Below are 19803 nucleotides of genomic sequence, written 5' to 3'. Positions count from 1 at the left end.
GATATTAGCCTAGAAACTTTGAATACCCAGGACATAATCCACAAATTAAATGATATCCAAAAAGAATGGAGGAATGGGCCCTGCTTCTGGAAAGACTCAGTGCAAGAGTATAGGGGAATTCCAGAACAGGGAAGTGGGAAGGGGTAGATGGAAGAATAGGGGGACGGAAGAGGGCTTATGGGACTTGCGGGGAGTGGGGACCCAGAAAAGGGGAAATCATTTGCAATGTAAATAAAAATAAATTAAAAAAAAACTATGAAAAATCACACATGCCAACCTAGAGTCCTATACCCAGAAAAACTGTCAATCAAAACAGATGGAGTAAACAACCATAATTCAAGACAAGTCTGGATTTAAACAATATCTATCCAAAAATCCATTCCTACGACAAAAATGCTAGAAGGAAAACTCCAACAGAAAGATGATAGCTAATTTTAAGGAAATACAAGAAATAGGTAATTCCATACAAGGAAAATCAATTTAAACACACACACAAACCCATATACACACAACACCAACATCAAATAATAGGGATAAACAAACACTGATCATTAATATTTCTCACCATCTATGGATTCAATTTCTCAATAAATGACACAGACTAACAGAACAAGTACAAAAACAGGAACTCTGTACTGGCTGGTTTTGTGTGTCAACCTGACACAGGTTGTACTGACACAGAGACAGGTGCTTCATTTGAGAAAATGGCTCCATGAGGTCCAGCTGTGGGGCATTTTCTCATTTAGTGATTACAGGGAAGGACCCCTTGTCAGTGTTGCCATCCCTGGGCTGGTAGTCTTGCTTTCCATAAGAAAGCAGGCCAAGAAAGCCAGGGATGCTAGCCCAAAAGTAACATCCCTCCATGGCCTCTGCATCAGCTCCTGCTTCCTGACCTGCTTGAGTTCCAGTCCTGACTTCCTTTAGTGATGAACAGCAGTGTGGAAGTGTAATCTGAATAAACCCTTTCCTCCCTAACTTCCTTCATGGTCATGATGTTTGTGCAGGAATAGAAACCCTGACTAAGATGCTTTCATTTTGCTGTATAAAACAAACAACTCAGCAATACCAATAGACATTACCTTAGAGTAAGTTCTGAAAAAAAATTCCAGGACAAAAAGCCCTAGAAGTAAGCTGAAATAATCATTCTTATACTTATTAAAATAATCTTCCAACTAAAATTAATAAAAGGAGATGGGAATGGATAATTCATACTCAGCAAAGGAAAAATCTACTAAGATGATATTTCAACTCTCAACATGCATGCCTCCAGTTCAAAGGCCTGAACATTTGTAAAGGAAACATTGATAAAGCTTGAACCACATGTCAAACTCTGATCACTACTAGTGGTTAATTTCAACACCCTGTTTTCACCAATTGACATGTTATTTAGTCAGAAACTAAACAGAGAAATAACAAAGCTTACAGACATTATGAATCAAATGAACTTAAAAGGCATCTAGAGAATATTTCACACAAACACAAAAGAATATACTGTCTTCTCAGCACCTAATGGATTCTTCCCCCCAATATTTACCAGATAATCAGTCACAAAGCATCCTTCATGGATACAAGAAAATTGAAACATCATTTTTTCTGTTATGAGAGAACCTTGGAGGAAATTTGGACTTCAACAACAGAAATACCATGAAACCTAAACACTCATGAAAACTGAAGAACTCATTACTCAATGATCTCTGGATTAGGGGAGAAAAAAAGAAATTTTTAGATTTCAATAAAAACAAAGCACAGCAAACCCAAATTCTTGGGAAACAGTAAAAATAGTGCTAAGAGGAAGGATCACTGCACTGAGTGTCTTTATAAAGAATTTAATTTGAAAATTCTCAAAAGAGTAATTTAAGCATATATGTGAGAGCTCTAAAAAAATGAAATACCAGGAAGAGGAGGCAAGAAGAGGAAATAATCAAATCAGGGCTCTGAAGTCCCATTTGCCAATTCTTTATCTTAGAGCATAAGTCATTGGTGCTCTGTTCAGGGAATTTTCCCCTGTGTCCATGTGCTCGAGGCTCTTCCACACTTCCTCTTCTATTAGTTTCAGTGGATCTGGTTTTATGTGGAGGTCCTTGATCCAATTGAACTTGATCTTTGTACAAGGAGATAATAATGGATCAATTTGCATTCTTCTGCAAGCTGATCACCAGTTAAACCATAACCATTTGATGAAATGATAATCTTTTTCTCACTGGATGGTTTTACCTACTTTATCAAACATCAAGTGACCATAGGTGTGTTGTTTCATTTCTGGGTCTTCAATTCCATTGCACTGATCTACCAGTCTGTCACTGTACCAGTTTACCATTCACTTTTTAAACACTGTTGCTCTGTAGTATAGTTTGAGGTCCAGGATGCTGGATTCCCACAGAAGTTCTTTTATTTTTGAGAATCATTTTTACTATCCTGGGTTTTTTGTTATGCCAGATGAATTTGAGAATTGTTCTTTCTAACTCTGAAAAATTGAGTTGGAATTTGAATGGGGACAGCATTTAATCTGTATATTGCTTTTGACAAGATGGTCATTTTTACTATATTAATCCTGCCAATCCACAAGCATGGGAGATCTTTCCATCTTCTGAGGTCTTCTTCAATTTCTTTCTTCAGTGACTTGAAGTTCTTGTCATACAGATCTTTGACTTGTTTTGTTAGAGTCACATCAAGATACTTTATATTGTTGGTGATTACTGTGTAGGATGTTATTTTTGTAATTTCTTTCTCTTACTGAGAAACACCTAAAGAAATGTTCAAGATCCTTAGTCATCAGGGAAATGCAAATCAAAACAACCCTGAATTTCTGCCTCACCCCAGTAAGAATGGCTAAGATCAAAAACTCAAGTGACAGCAGGTGCTGGCAAGGATGTGGAGAAAGAGTAACACCCCTCCCCTCCACTGCTGGTGGGACTGCAAGCTGGTACAACCACTCTGAAGTCAGTTTGCTGTTTCCTCAGAAAATTGGACATAGTATTACCTGATGACCCAGCTTTACCACTGCTGGGCATATACCCAGATGATTCTCCAACATGTAATAAGGACACATGCTACACTATGTTCATAGCAGCCAGAAGCTGGGAAGAACTTATATGTTCCTCAACAATGGAATGGATACAGAAAATGTGGTACATTTACACAATAGAATACACTATTCAGCTATTAAACACAATGAATTTATTAATTTTGAAATTCTTAGGGAAATGAATGGAAGCAGAAGATATCATCCCAAGTGAGATAACCCAATCACAAAAGAACACACATGGTATGTGCTCACTGATAAGTGGATATTAGCCTAGAAGCTCAGAATTCCTAAGATACAATCCCCAGACCAAACAAAGTTCAAGAAGAAGGAAGACCAAAGTATGAATACTTTGGTCCTTCTTAGAAGGGGGCACAAAGTGACCATGGGAGGAGATAAAGAGACCAAGTGTGAGCAGAGCCTGAATGAAAGACCTTCCAGAGATTGCCCCACAGAGAGATCAATCCCATATACAGTCACCAAACCCAATCACTATTGTGGATGCCAACAAGCACTTGCTGACAGTAGCCCGAAATAGTTGTCTCTTGAGAGGCTCCTTCAGTAGCAGACAAGTGCAGAGGTGGATGATCTCAGAAAACCACTGAACTGATCATAAGTTCCCCAATGGAGGACGTAGAGAAAGGACCCAAGGAGCTGAAGGAACTTGTAGTCCCATAGAAGCAACAACAATATGAACCAACCAGAACCCCCCCCCCCAGAGCTCCCAGGGACTAAACCACCAACCAAGGAGTACACATGGAGGAACCCATGGTTCCCGCTTCGTATGTAGCAGAGGATGGCCTTGTTGGACATCAAAGGGAGGAGAGTCCCTTGGTCCTGAGAAGATTCGATGCCTCAGTATAGGGGAATGCCAGGACAAGGAAGCATGAGTGTGTAGGTTGGTGAGCAGGGGGAGGGGCGATGGAATAGGGCGTTTTCAGAGGGGAAACGAGGAAAGGGGATAACATTTGAAATGTAAGTAAAGAAAACATCTAATCAAACATAAATAAATATATATATAAATAAATAAAATCAGAAATGAAAAGGGAGGCAAAAACACAGACAAGAAAAAAAAGTGTTAGCTTACTTCAAAGCTTATACTCCACAAAACTGGAAATGCTTAATGAACTGGCTGAATTTCTAAACAAATTCCACACTTACTAAAGTTAAGTCAAGATCAGGTATCCTATATAAATATCTCTAAAACCCTAAAAAAAAAAAAAAAAGAGAAGCAGTCATGAAATGTCTCTTGATTAAAAATACCCTAGACAATTGGAATACCCAAAACATAATCCACACATCAAATGATGTGCAAGAAGAATGTAGAAGAGGCCCCTAGTTCTGGAAAGACTCAGTGTAGAAGTATAGGGCAAAACCAGAACAGGGAAGTGGGAAGGGGTGTATGGGAGAACAAGGGGAGGGAAGAGGGCTTATGGGACTTTTGGTTAGTGGGGGAACAGAAAAGGGGAAATCATTTGAAATGTAAATAAAAAATATATCAAATAAAAAAGAAATACCCAGGGCCAGGTGGTTTTATTCCAGAATTCTCCCAGACTTTTAAAGGAGAGCTAAAACCAATGCTTCACGGATTACTCCACCAAATAGAAGCAGGAACACTGCCAAACTCATTTTATGAGTCCACAGTCAAACTGATACACAAATTTCACAGACTCAACAAACAAAAATAATTTCGGACCTATTTCACTTATGCATATTGATGCAGAAATACTAAAAACAATCTATAAAAATCAAAACTCACAAACCAATTCCAAGAACACATCAAAAATGTCATAAACCATAACTCAGTAGGATTCATCCCTGAGATCCAAAGATGGTTCAATACATGAAAATCCTTCTGCCTGATTCACCATAGAAAAAAACTGAAGAAAAAAAACATATTGATCATCTCATTAAATGCTGAAGGAAACATTATGAAAATGTGATACCAATTCATTCACAGAAAGGAACCTCCTAGCTTGACAGAGCACTGGAAATCCCAAAAAGCAGCAGAAAGTGTCAGATGCAGATATTTGTACCCAACCAATAGACAGAAGCAGCTGACCCCTGTTGTTGAAATAGTGAAGGTTGAAAGAAGCTGAGGAGAAGAGCGATCCTGTAGGAGGACCAGCAGTCTCAATTAATCTGGACTTATGTGATCTTTCGATCACTGGACCACTAAACAGGCAGCATATACCAGCTCCCAGCACACATACAGTAGAGGACTGATGGGTCAGTGTTATGAGATGATGCACCTAACCATCAAGAGACTGGAGACCTCAGGGAGTTTAGAGGTCAGGCAGGTTGGGGGTCTGGACCTCCATGTGGAGACAGGGGGTGTGAAGGAAGTATGAGATGTTGAACAGTTGGTGAGTAGATGGGAGTGAATAAAATATGGAGTGTAAAAAATTAATTAAAAGAAAGAAAATGTGACATCAATTCATTTTTAAAGTATTTGAAAAATCAGGGATATATGTCAAAGATCTAAATTTTACACAAACAACATACAGAAAGCCAGTAGCTAATATCAAATTAAATGGACAGAAACTTAGGTAATTCCACTAAGATCAGGGACAAGACAATGTTGCCCGCTCTCACTAATCTATTCAATACAGAGGTTGAAGTTGTAGCTGGAACAGTCAGAGAACTAAAACAGATCAAGTGGCTACAAATTGGAAAGAAAGAAGTCAAAGTATTGCTTTTGACAGATGATATGATAATAAACATAAATAATTCCAAAAATTTCTACCAGAGAACACGTACAACTGATGAACACTCGGGGAGTAGGGGACCAGAAAAGGGGAAATCATTTGAAATGTAAATAAAAAATGTATCGAATAAAATTAATAAAATTAATAAAAAAGAAAAAAGAAATAATAATAAAAGAAATATTAAAAATCAGAAAAAAGTGGCTGAATACAAAATTAACATTAAAAATGCCATACTCCTTCTTTACATAAATGATAAATGAGCTGAGAAAGAAATTAGGGAAACAGATTACTTTACAATATTTACAAATAATATAAATATCTTCATGTAATTCTAGCCATGCAACTGAAAACCTATAAGAAATTATCTTGAGTGCATCTAATAAGTGGATATTAACCTAGAAAACTGGAATACCCAAAACATAATCCACACATCAAATGAGGTACAAGAAGAAAGGAGGAGTGGCCCCTGGTTCTGGAAAGACTCAGTGAAACAGTATTCAGCAAAACCGGAACGGGGAAGTGGGAAGGGGTGGGTGGGAGGACAGGGGAAGAGAAGTGGGTTTGCGGGACTTTCGGGGAGTGGGGGGGCTAGAAAAGGGGAAATCATTTGAAATGTAAATAAATTATATCCAATAAAAAAAAAAGAAATTATCTTGAAATCACTGAAGAAAACATTGAGAAAGATATCAGAATATCCAAAGATCTCTCATGCCCTTGAAATTGAAATTAACATAATGTAAATGATTACCAAACCAAAAGTAATCTACGTATTCAATCCAATTCCCATCAAAATTACAATTCTTTACAGACCTTGAAATAGTAATCTTAACTTTATATGGAAAAACAAAATCCCAGCATCACTAAGGGAATCCTGAACTATAACAGAACTTTTGGAGGCAACCCCATCCTTGACCTTAAGTAATAGTAATAAAATCTGCATGATACTAGTCTAGGAACAAACATATTGATCAATGGAATCAATCCTCAAAGCCACATGCCTACAGACACTTAAATTTCTGACAAAAACCCAAAATCATACAATAGGGAAAAAAGAAAGCATCTAAATAATAGTGGTGAGCTAATGGGATGTCTTATGTAGAGGAATGAAAATAGATGTATATCTATCACCCTGAACAAAACTTCAAGTGAAGTGGATCAAAGACGTTAGCATAAAGACTCCAGAGAACCAGGTCATGCTATTAAAAATGGAATACAGAGCTAATAAAAGACTTTCCAAATAAGGAATCTCAAGTGACTTAGAAGCTCCTAGTGAATTGTTCAACATTCTTAGTCATCAGGGAAATGTAAATCAAAATGACCCTCAGATTCCACCACACACCCTTTAGAATAACTAAAATCAAACTCTCAGGTGACAGCAAATGCTGGTAAGGATGTGGAGAAAGAGGCAAACTCTTCTATTGCTGGTGGGAATGGAAGCTGGTAAAACCACTCTTGAAATCAGTCTGATAGTTTCTCAGAAAATTGTAAATAGTACTACCTGAGGATCCAGTTACACCACTCCTGGGCATATATCCAAAAGATGCTCCAATATGATCATATCAGCCTTTTTTATAATAGCCAGAACTTGAAACAACCCAGATGCCCATCAATGAAAGAATGGATACAATACTTATCATGCAAATACGCAATGGAGTGATATTTAGCTATTAGAAATGGCAACTTTGAGTTTTGCATTCAAATGGATGGAAGTAGAAAATACCATCCTCACTGAAAATGTTGAGCAGCAAAAGAACATGAAACATATGTACTACTCTCTCATAGTGATGTGGCTATTAGGCAAAAGGCTTGTAATACCCACCATACAATGGACAAACTATGAAGATCAAGCTGAAAGAAGACCAAATTGTGGATCCTTCAGTCCTACTTAGAAGATGGAAGAAAATAATAATGGGAGCTAGAGGGAAAAAATTGGTTGACAGAGCAGAGGATGAGGAGAAAAGAGTGTCAGGATACAATTCACAGACTAAATGAAGCTCAAGAGGATAGAAGAACAAATTATGGATACTCTAGTCCTTCTTAGTAGGGGGAACTAAATACCCACAGGAGGAGATACACAGACAAAGTGTAGATCAGAGACTGAGGGAGAGATAAACCAGAGACTGCTCCACCTAGGGATCCATCTCATATACAGTTACAAAACCTGGAGACTATTGTGGATGCCAACAAGTGCTTGCTGATAGGAGCCTGATATAGCTGTCACCTGGGAGGCTCTGCCAGTGATTGACAAATATAGAGGTGGATGCTCTCAGCCATCCATTGAACTGAGCTTAATGGACGAGCTAGAGAAGAGACCCAAGGAGCTGAAGGGGTTTGCAGCGCCATAGAAGAACAACAATATGAACCACCCAGCTCCCCCAGAGCTCCCAGGGACTAAACCATCAACCATAGAGTACACATGGAGGGACCCATGGCTCCAGATACATATGAAGCAGAGGATGGCCTTGTTGGACATCAAAGGGAGGAGACGCCCTTGGTCCTGAGAAAGCTAGATGCCCCAGTATAGGGGAACCCCAAGACAGGGAAGTGAGAGTCCGTGGAATGGTGAGCAGGGGGAGGGGGGAGGAGTTAGGGGATTTTCCGGGGGAAATCAGGAATGGGGACGACATTTGAAATGTAAATAAAGAATATAACTAATAAAAATAAAAGTGCTTGCTCAGAGGAGCCAGATACAGGTGTCTACTAACAGAGTCTGAGAAATACAGATGGGGATGCTCACAGCCAATCATTGGACTGAGCACAAGAATCCCAATGGAGGAGTTAGACGAAGGCCTGCAGGAGCTGAAGGGGTTGCAACTCCATAGGAAGAACAGTATCAACCAACCAGAACAAATGGAGAGAACCATGGGTACAGCTGCATATGCACCCGAAGATTACCTTATCTGGCATCAGTGGGAGGGGAGCCCTTTAGTCCTGTGGAGGGTGGATGACCCAGTGGTGGAGAATGCTAGGGCTCTGAGGTATGAAGGTGTTGTGGGGGTGGCATCATCATAGAAGCAGGAGGGATAAGATTGGGGGGTTGCTGAAGGCAAAACAGGAAGGGAGATAATATTTGAAATGTAAACAAATAAAACAAACAATAAAAAATTTTAAAGAAAGAGCATAGACTTAAAGATTTAGTTGCGAATCTAAAGTAATGAAATTGCCACGTAGTTCTCTTGTTTAGTTTTTTTCATTACTTAGTTTTGTCAGTGCGCCATAGGGAGGATGTAAAATCCTCTGAGAGACTTGTCCTTCACCTGTCTCATTGGAAATCTCATTGTCTGGGCAAGGACTGCAGTCAAAGCAACAGGTAGGCCTTCCCTCCAGAACAACTTTCCTGAATCCAGGGCTGCAGCTCTCACTGCAAACAGACCGAGGAATCTGAAAAATATTTAATACAAGATACAAAATGCTTAGCTCCTAATCAGTGCCCAAGTACATATTTTATAATGGAAGGTGTATTAATTAAAATTTATATTTAAAAACGTACAAACGTGCTATTGAATGAAAAGTGGAAATGAAGTTTGGCCAGCAACAGCGATCGCTTTCCTCCTGCTGAATGTGGACAGAATCTGCCCAATTTCCTCACATCACTGCTGTCCTGATTCCCTGCCATGATGAACTTCACCCTCCAACTGCGATGTTCTGAAGACAATCCTACTTTCCTCGCATTGGTTTTGTTGCCATTTTTCCAAGATGAGACTTAAGAATAAAGGGACATCCTCTCAGTTTGTTGTGTGTCTGCCAAAGGCTTAAAAGCAAAGGCCGCCAGAAAACTGACTGTGACTGCCTTTCTAGTTGTCTTAGTTGTGGTTTCTATTGTGATCAAACACCGTGCCAATAGTAAACTGAGGACAGACATGTTTCTCATCAATGGAAATAAGGACAGGAGTTAAAGCAGGAAACTGGAAAATTAATAGAAATGGAGAACATGCAGTATTTCTGTTTACTATCCTGCTAATCATGGGTTTTTCACCCATGATTCTTAAACAACTTAGGACCACCTGACACCACTCCATTTTATGTGTCATTGCGATTATTTTTTCACTAATTGTTTTATTAATTTCACATACAGGATGCTACCTCTCCTAGTCCACACCCTAACACTCCTCCCCCCTGGCCTGCTGTGCTGAGAGGGTGTGGGCCCCCTGGATTTACTGCCACTCTGCCACATCATGTCTCTACAGGATTAGCTTCATACTCTCCCACTCTGGCCAAGGAAGGCAGCTAAGTTGTGGAGTGAGTCCCACAGATAGCTTAAGGACAGCCCCCACTTCAGCTTTTTGGAACAAACATGGAGTTTGAGCTGCACATCTACTACATATTTTGAGGGTGTTGAGACTATGTCTATCTCATGTATGACCTTTGATTGGTGGATTATTTTGTCAGAGCCCCCAAGGGTTGAGGTTACTAGACTCTTGGTCTTCCTGTGCAGTTCCTAAACTATCCTCAATCCTTCCATAAGAGACCCTTAGCTCTGTCCAGTGTTAGGCTGTGGATCTCTTCATCTGTGTCTGTCTGCTGTTGGGTGAAGCATCTTGGACGACACTTGTGCTAGGTCTTTTTCTGCAAGCATAACAAAATATCATTAACTGTTTCAGGGATTGAGTATTGCCCCAGGATGGATCTCAAATTGGGCCAATTATTGGTTGGCCATTCTATCAATCTCTCTTCCATCCTTGCATTTCTTTTAAATAGGACAGATTTGGGTCTGTGTTGTTGTCCTTATCCCCCCAAGGCAGGACCAGCATGGCTATAGGAGTTGTTTGTCCTCTTCATGTACTATATCTCCACGGCTATTTTTCTCAGCTATGATCACCTGAATTTTCTACTGGTACCCTTCCTAAAGCCATGTTTCTGACACTTCTTGTGATTCCCCCAAACCCTCCACTGCTGGCAGCTACAGATTGCCTTTCATTCTTCTAATTCTCCCAACACCTGATACTGAGACCACCATTCCCTACCACCTTCCCTCTCACACCCAAGTCCTTCCTCCATCTACCAATTATGACTATTTAAAAACCACTTCTAAGTGAGATTCAAGTATGCTTCCTTCAGTATCCTGCTTTATTTAGCTTCACTGGATCTGTGGACTGAATCAGAGCTATCATGTACTTTATGACTAATGTCCTCTCAAGAGTGAGCAAATACAGTGCATGCCTTTTGGGTCTGGGTTACCTTATTGAGGAGGATATTTTCTAGTTCCATCCGTTTTCCTTGAAAATTTATAATGGCCAAGTGTTTTAATAGCTGAATAGTAGACCACTATGTGAATGAACCACATTTTCTGAATCTGTTTTTCTATTGAGGCCTATCTGCGTTGTTTCCAGTTTCTGGCTATTATGGATAAGGATGCTATAAAGATAGTAGAGCAAGTGTCTTTCTGATATGGTAGAGCAGTTTTGGTTATATGCCCAGAAGCAGTATATATACACTTCTTCACGTAGTACTATTTCAAGTTTTCTGAGAAAATGCCAGATTGTTTTCCTGTGTGATTGTACAAGTTTGCAATCCCACCAGCAATGGCGGAATGCTGCCCTTTCTCTATATCCTTACTACCATATGCTATCTCTTGAGTATTTCTTTTTATTTTAGCCATTTTGATTGGTGTAAGATGATTTCTCAGGGTCATTTTCACTTGCATTTCCCTGATGACTATGGTTGTTGAACATTTCTTTAACTGCTTCTAAGACATTCAAGGCTCCTCTTTTGAGAATTCTCTATTTAGTTCTTTACCACATTTTAAAAATTTTGTTATTAGCTTTTCAAAATAAGGAATCTAATTTCTTGAATTACTCATTATTTACAATATTAGACTTCTACTGAATGTAATGTTAATGAAGATCTTTTCACAGTCTATCAGCTGCCACTTTTGTCCTATTGATAATGTCCTTTGCCTTATGGAAGCATTTCAGCTTCAGTTATCAATGGTTTCATGATCCGTCCAGGAAATTGTCTTCTCTGCCAATGGGTTCAAAGCTATTTCACACTTTCTCTTCTATTAGACTCTGTGTATCTTGGTATTATGTTAAGGTTTGTTTTTATTTATTTATTTATTTTATTTACATTGCAAATGATTTCCCCTTTTCTGGGTCCCCACTCCCCGCAAGTCCCATAAGCCCTCTTCTGTCCCCCTATTCTTCCATCTACCCCTTCCCACTTCCCTGTTCTGGAATTCTCCTATACTCTTGCACTGAGTCTTTCCAGAACCAGGGCCCACTCCTCCATTCTTTTTGGACATCATTTAATTTGTGGATTATGTCCTGAGTATTCAAAGTTTCTAGGCTAACATCCACTTATCAGTGAGTGCATACCATGATTGATCTTTTGAGACTGGGTTACCTCACTTAGTATGATGTTCTCCATCTCCATCCATTTGTCTAAGAATTTCATGAATTCATTGTTTCTAATGGCTGAATAGTACTCCATTGTGTAAATATACCACATTTTTAGTATCCATTCCTCCGTTGAAGGACATCTAGGCTCTTTCCAGCTTCTGGCTACTACAAATAGGGCTGCTATCAACATAGTCGAGCATGTGTCCTTATTGCATGCTGAAGAATCCTCTGGATATATGCCCAGTAGTGGTATAACAGAGGCCTCAGGAAGTGACATGCCCAGTTTTCTGAGGAACCGCCAGACTGATTTCTAAAGTGGTTGCACCATCTTGCAATCCCACCAGCAGTGGAGGAGTGTTCCTCTTTCTCCACATCCTCGCCAACACCTGCTGTCTCCTGAGTTTTTGACCTTAGTCATTCTGACTGGTGTGAGGTGAAGATTAACGGAACAACTGAAAACCCTGGAACAAGAAGAAGCTAATTCACCCAGGAGGAGGAGAAGACAGGAAATCATCAAACTCAGGGCCGAAATCAATCAAGTAGAAACCACAAGAACCATACAAAGAATCAACAAGACCAAAAGCTGGTTCTTTGAAAAAATCAACAAGATAGATCAACCCTTAGCCAGACTAGCCAAAGGGCACAGAGAAAGTATCTAATTTAACAAAATTAGAAATGAAAACGGAGATATCACAACAGAAACAGAGGAAATTCAAAAAATCATCAGATCCTACTACAAAAACCTGTACTCAACACAACTGGAGAATCTGGAGGAAATGGACATTTTCTTAGACAGATACCAGTTACCAAAATTAAACCAGGATCAAATAGACCATCTAAACAGACCCATAACCCCTAAAGAAATAGAAGGGGTCATAGATAGGCTTCCAACCAATAAAAGCACAGGACCAGATGGTTTCAGTGCAGAATTCTATCAGACCTTCAAAGAAGACTTAACACCAATACTCTTCAAACTCTTCCACCAAATAGAAACAGAAAGAACACTACCAAACTCCTTCTTCGAAGCCACTATTACGCTGATACCAAAACCACACAAAGACCCAACTAAGAAAGAGAATTTCAGGCCAATCTCCCTTATGAACATCGATGCAAAAATACTAAATAAAATTCTTGCCCACTGAATCCAAGAACACATCAAAACGATCATCCACCATGATCAAGTAGGCTTCATCCCAGGGATGCAGGGATGGTTCAATATACGGAAATCTATAAATGCTATCCACTACATAAACAAACTCAAAGAAAAAAAAACCACATGATCATTTCATTAGATGCTGAAAAAGCATTTGACAAAATTCAGCATCCTTTCATGCTAAAAATCTTGGAAAAGACAGGAATACAAGGCCCATATCTAAACATAGTAAAAGCAATATACAGCAAACCGGTAGCCAACATCAAACTAAATAGAGAGAAACTTGAGGCAATCCCACTAAAATCAGGGACTAGACAAGGCTGCCCCCTCTCTCCATATCTTTTCAATATGTTAAGGTTTTTGATGCACTTGGTCTTGGGTGTCTTCAGAGTGATAAATATTGGTCTATTTGCCTTCTTCTATAAGCATATATTCAGTAGGAGAGATATCATTTGTTGAAGATGCTTTCTTTCTTTTTCCATTGTAAGGTTTGGCTTCTGTCAAAAATCAAGTGTCCGTAAATGTACTACAGGGAGCTGATTTCATTCCACTGATCAACTACTTTCATTTTATAGGAAACTATAAAGGTTTTATACCATTGCTCAGTATTACATTTTGAGGGCAAGGATGGTGATTTCTCCCAAAGTTCTTTTATTGTTCAGGTTCATTTAGCTATCCTTGGTTCTTGTTTTTTTCCATATGAAGTTGAGAATTGCTCTTTGAAGGTCTGTAAATAATTGTGTGAGAATTTTCATAGGAATTACACTGTATCTGTAGATTCCTTTATTAAATTTGTAAAATTTAGGTAACACTCTAAATTTCCAATTTTCACTAGATTAATCAAATTCATCCATGAGGATGAAAGAGGTTTCCATCTTCTCACATCTTCTTCAATTTATTTCTTCAAGGACTTGAATTTGTTTTCATACATGTCTTTGATTTCCTTGGTTAGAGATACATCAAAATAGTTTACATTATTTGTGGTTATTATTGGTAAGGGTGTTTTTTTTCACTAATTTCTTTCTAATCCCATTTTTTTAATAAATTAGGGAAATATCTCCCATAGTAATGGTCCCTCATACTACCATGTTTTATGATAATACTCGACAGGTTTTCCTTGATGAAAGAAGATCAGAAATACTATCTATACTAAGATTCCTCTTCTCAGGGAAGTTCAATTTGTGTTATTTTGAAAAAAATTTACCTTGGACTCTAGAAGTTAATGTAAACAGCCTGATATCTCTTATGTTACAATGATATCAGAAAGTACTAACTGATAACCTTTCTTTAAAGGTCAAAATAATTAGATAATTTAAAAATATTTAAAACACTTCCACAAGAATGAGCGATCAGTAAAACTCTTAATAATAATAGTTATGAGTGTATTGATGGGGTAATTATTAACAACCAAGATTTACTACATCAAGAAGCATATAAGATTTACTTAGAAACACACCTCTGTAAATCCTATGGGCCAGTTAATCATGTATTCAGATATCATCAGCTGTTCCCCCTTGGAAGCACTAGGAACAAATGTACCCACTTTCACCAATAGTGAAAGACCTGATGGAAAGTTCCAAACGTTGTGAATATCATACTCTGGATCAGCCATCCTTTTCCAGTCCAGAACCACAGGGTCACCAACAGAGTTTTTGAATTGAATAGTCTTCAGAAAAGGGTGAAGCTGAAAGATATGAGAAATCATATGATGAAGTTGAAGTTATGGATTTATAATTTAATTATGAATAAGGAGTTATTTCCTGACAATAAGGTATGATGTTAACACTGTTTTAATTAATTATCTATGGGATTGAACACAACAAAAGAAACCTTAGGAGAAAATAAATATAATTTATTTCTTAAATGTCAGTTTGCATAGGAAATGCCAGGCCAAGAAGTACCAAATGATCAAAGATAATACAGCAAACAAGTCACAACTTTTTATCCCTTTTCAAAAGATTGAAACTACTTCATTTCTATCACTATTATCTAATAGAATAAAATATAATTCCAAGAATCTATAAAATGGTACAAAAGAGCGTATTACTTTGCCATGGTTGAAAAAAAAACTATCTTATTACTCTTCCAAGTATTACTAAATGTTCAAGGACTATGGAGTGAACAGATCTCAACTTCTTTGAAAAACTAGGTATATCCTTATATTTCCGGACATTTTCACAGCCTCAATGTTTAAGATGAGGTTATTTGTGTTTGGTGGAGAGTAGGAGTGGGCTGATTTAGAGCACATACTTATGCTAATGGCATACAGGAATTTTGTGTATATTTTATGTAAAATGAACTTGAAAACCTGGATTTTTTTTCTTCTTTCTTTTTTCTTTTTGTTCTGGTTTATTTGCAAGAATGAGAACATGCATTTCAAACAATCAAATGTTTTATAAACTTAGCAACATAGAATACAATGGCAGTTTTCAAACTAGAAAGCATAGCTTAACATGAATTGGTAGCCATGATTTACATGTATGTTGACTTCTATGAAACCCAAAGATACACAGTTGTCCTGTATGCTTCACTGACTTAAAGAGTGCTTATAGTTCCTATGAATAAAAAGTCACACAACATTTCCCTAGATCCAATGACCTAATGCCCCAAAGTCCCCTGACACATACCTCTCAAGACAGCTTAACAGGGTAACCCCACGAGACCCAGCAGCTTGGCACTTGGATTTGGATTGCAGATGCAGTCACATTGACAACTATGACTACCCATCACAACTAACTGTATGTCATGCTGTGAAACACCAAATTATTCTTATTTATCTAAAGTGGGGTATCCTCTAAACAACATTTTCATTGCCTTTACCCTATAATCACATTTTCTTGGCAATTCCCATTCTACTTTCTAAATCTACTCTGGAATTTGGATCTACATTTCCTTTTTTATAGGTTTTGTATGCTTTTCAATGTAATTATTCAGTTCCATCCTGATTGCAGTTCCTCTTTTTAGACTAATCCATCTCACCACCCAACCCCCATCAACTTCTCTGAGATGGTGGAGCATCCCCTGGGTATTCCCAACTCTAAGACATGAAGATTCCTCAGGGATCGGCACATTAATGAAAGTCTTGGTTTTTCTACTGAGAAATTATCAAGACAAATATCTCTGCTATTTTTTTTTGTTTGCTTGGGGGTTTTGGTTCTTTTTCAAGACAGGGTTTCTCTGTGTAGTCCTAGCTGTCCTGGAACTCACTCTGTAGACCAAGCTGGTCTCGAACTCAGAAATCTGCCTACTTCTGCCTCCCAAGTGCTGGGATTACAGGCATGTGCCACCATGCCCAGCTATCTCTGCTATTTCTACAAAAAAGAAGAATTAGTCTGTTGAACAGAATCTTCTACAGGCCACTGATCATATACATAGACATTGAACTATATTGATATCTAAGCACTGAAATATGCACTATGTCTTATAGGTTATTGAATGGAAAAATAATATAGTATTACTAGTTTGAGAGCTTTTCAGGCATCTATTGGTGAATTTAAAATACAAAGAAAGGCACATTACCTGCCAGGGGGATAACAGAGTTCTATCAATATTTGCCTGTGGTTGAACTTGTATTTGATTGAGATTCTTCTCATGGAGACTGTGGGCCACTGCATACACAGCATTGTACACATTGTAACTCTCTTCAGTCATGACCATTTCAAAAAGACTCCTTGGCAACAATCCCAAAGAGGCATTGGGCACACAGTTTTCAATGATTTTACGTGCAGAATGAAATCTTGAGCAATTGAAAAAAATCATCCACAAGATAAGAAGAAAAGTATCTTCTGGGTACTTAACAGGATTGGCTTCCTGCATAAATTTTATGAAACCAACAATCTCCCCATGATGGGGTGAAAAAGTGAGAGCCCCATGGGATAAATGTGACAGTGTATATGGATGAATACTTGGGCTAATCCATTTTTTATTCATAATCCAGATTTTATTCATTGTGTACTTTCTATGGATATTTACTATTATAGTTAATAGGAAATTATTGTGTTCATAAATTACAATCACATCTGCAGATGACTCTATAGTACGCATCTGATCATATCTTAGCAAATAATATATTGGTTCTCCCACAAACGATACTGTTTCCACAAAAGCTATGCAGGCTTTGTTCTTTTCCATCTCCATTCTAAAATCTGATGCAAACTGAGAACCTTTGTGGTCATCTGTGATGAGCAGTCCCACCCAGGTCCAGCTGAAATGAAGCATCAAAGAGGCAATACCACAGAACAGAGCCGTGTCTTTGGGGGCTACCTGGTACACAGATGTAAAATGATTTGTGTCAATCTCTGCATGATCAAAAGGCCCAACAGTAAGCTGAAAGGAAATCAGTATTTTAAAAAGGAGAACAATAAATGTCATTTAAATAGTCTTAGTCTTAAAAACCCGATTTAAGTTATAAAGTTGATACTCTGCTCAATAGTTCTTAATGTCGCATCTCATCTCCTGAGTGTTTCCAGAAAAATTATTAAAAGTATCAAAGTTTTAAATTGCCTTGTGTACTGTTCACCCTCCTTACTCTACATCAAAGTAAAAAAAAAAAAAAAATAACAGACTGTGTCCGTACTTGTCTTTCTATTTGCTCTTTAATGCCAATTAATCAAAATCTCTCCTTTTCATTTTGCAAACAGCTAATTCTGAGAAAAGAAAGCTGGCTTCCCACCACTCACATCATGTGCACTCACCTGAGGAAATTTGTAAAGACCCAACAGTGTCCCAATGATTTCAGATGATTTCCATGATATTCCAGTAAGTGTAGCAGCCGATTTCCACTTTTTTCTACAATTGTAATTAGGGATAAATATGCTCAAACCTGTGAGCCAATAGAATACACTCTTCAGAATGTTCCTTTCAGTATCTGAGAGACTATATATCTCAAGTCCCAGAGACGTGTTTGGTAAAACATGAGGGTTCAAGTTGATTTCATTGATGGCAAATAACATGGCCAAAACAAGTTGGTAGTTTCGTATATCCATCCTGCATAGAAGTATCACAGCATTCATATTGGGAACTCATAACTATTATACCTATAACTTTAAAGCAATGGCTTTTATATTCTGAAAGCTTGTGTTTGCTTAGAACACACAGTCCTTCAACAAATTCTTCATTTCAAATGATATGCTGAAGAGCAAAACTTATTAATTATATATCCAAGAGAGTTTGCTTTCTCTGACTTCCAGATGTGGAAATATAACATAATTCCGTCGTAGAATGAAATATATTTCTTCACAAATTATCCACTGTACTTATCTTCCAGTATGCCAAACCATGAAAAATAGTTTATTTTTCATGAACCACCAGATTCATGTGATATACTATTATGAAAGAGCTCACTTTGTGAATTCAGTCTATCTGTGGCAAGATTTGGCTTTTGAAAAACCTGTTCATTTTTGGTTTACCCTGGAAAATAGATGGATGCAACCTTCTCTGTGTGGGCCAGAGATTAAATAACTATTGCAAGATGGAATGGCTAGAAAGGGAATCATATTGTGTAAACCCTCAGAGCCACTAGGTACCTCATTTGCATGGAAAACTATGTTTTGTGGTATGTGATCACATGTCTTATGTCCTTATGTGGAAAATATGGCAAGTATCCAATTCAGGAATGTAGTAGGGAGTTAGGAGATGCCTACAATCTCTGGTGGGTGCCTGGGTACCAGGGTGCCAGGGTCTCAGACATACTCAAGCTTACTAGGTTTCTGGCTTTTTCTTCTATCCCAGACTCATCTCCTTAAGAAAACTAGGAGCTGGGTGGCAGTGGCACACGCCTGTAATCCCAGCACTCTAGGAGGCAGAGGCAGGCAGATTTCTGAGTTTGTGGCCAGCCTGGTCTACAGGGTGAGTTCCAGGACAGCCAAGGAACTCTGTCTCAGGGAACAGAGAAACCCGGTCTCAAAAAAAACCAAATCCAAAAAAAAAGAAGAAAGAAAGAAAGAAAGAGAGAGAGAGAGAGAGAAAGAAAGAAAGAAAGAAAGAAAGAAAGAAAGAAAGAAAGAAAGAAAGAAAGAAAGAAAGAAAGAAAACTAGGAAAAGGATCAAGATTGGTGGCAAGTTTCTATGTTGGCGCACATTGTGTGATGTTTTGTCACTATTATTGGACTGCTGAATTCTAATCTTTCAGGGAGTAAAGCACTGGCTTAGTTGTCAGTTCTTGGTTTTGCTATTTCTACAGGCCATCAGTGGCCTGATATTTTGTGAACATTCATCCTTCCTCACTTGCCTGTAAGACGTAAGATATATCTGACTACCAATAGCTGGGAAGAAAGTGAATAGCAAAACTTCCAGGAGATATAGGGATACTTCAAAGCAGAAATCAAAGGTGGGAGTCTTGCTAGCAGGACACTGTGGTTTTTGGATGGACCTGAAGATGAGCAGAGAAGTAAAGTGGACCACATCCAGGACATAGTGGCAGGTATTACAGTGGAGAGTTTCAAAGTTTTCTGGTAATCTGCTCACCTAAAACTCCTATGCCTTAAAATATTGAAAAGCATCTGTCATTATCTATACCACTGGTGGGTTCATGAGTCTACTACATACAACCTTATTAAACATGCAGAAGCAGGCCTATCTGTA

The 19803-nt window shown here is 38.3% G+C and overlaps 1 protein-coding gene across 1 annotated transcript in view; it reads right to left on the bottom strand.

Moving 5' to 3' along the window:
* Nucleotides 1–19803, bottom strand: part of LOC127670594 (vomeronasal type-2 receptor 116-like) — a 43423-nt gene that overhangs the window by 10513 nt on the left and 13107 nt on the right. The window contains exons 2-5 of the mRNA XM_052165088.1: nt 17916–18207; nt 16741–17547; nt 14678–14905; nt 8988–9111 (exon numbers count right to left, since the gene is read on the bottom strand). Of these exons, the coding sequence (XP_052021048.1) occupies nt 8988–9111; nt 14678–14905; nt 16741–17547; nt 17916–18207 (1451 nt within the window). The remainder of the gene's footprint in view (nt 1–8987; nt 9112–14677; nt 14906–16740; nt 17548–17915; nt 18208–19803) is intronic.

The sequence above is a fragment of the Apodemus sylvaticus genome, chromosome 20 (assembly GCF_947179515.1).
Source record: "Apodemus sylvaticus chromosome 20, mApoSyl1.1, whole genome shotgun sequence".
In the NCBI taxonomy this organism is placed as follows: Eukaryota; Metazoa; Chordata; class Mammalia; order Rodentia; family Muridae; genus Apodemus; species Apodemus sylvaticus.
This window is presented reverse-complemented; position numbering and strand designations above follow the sequence as displayed.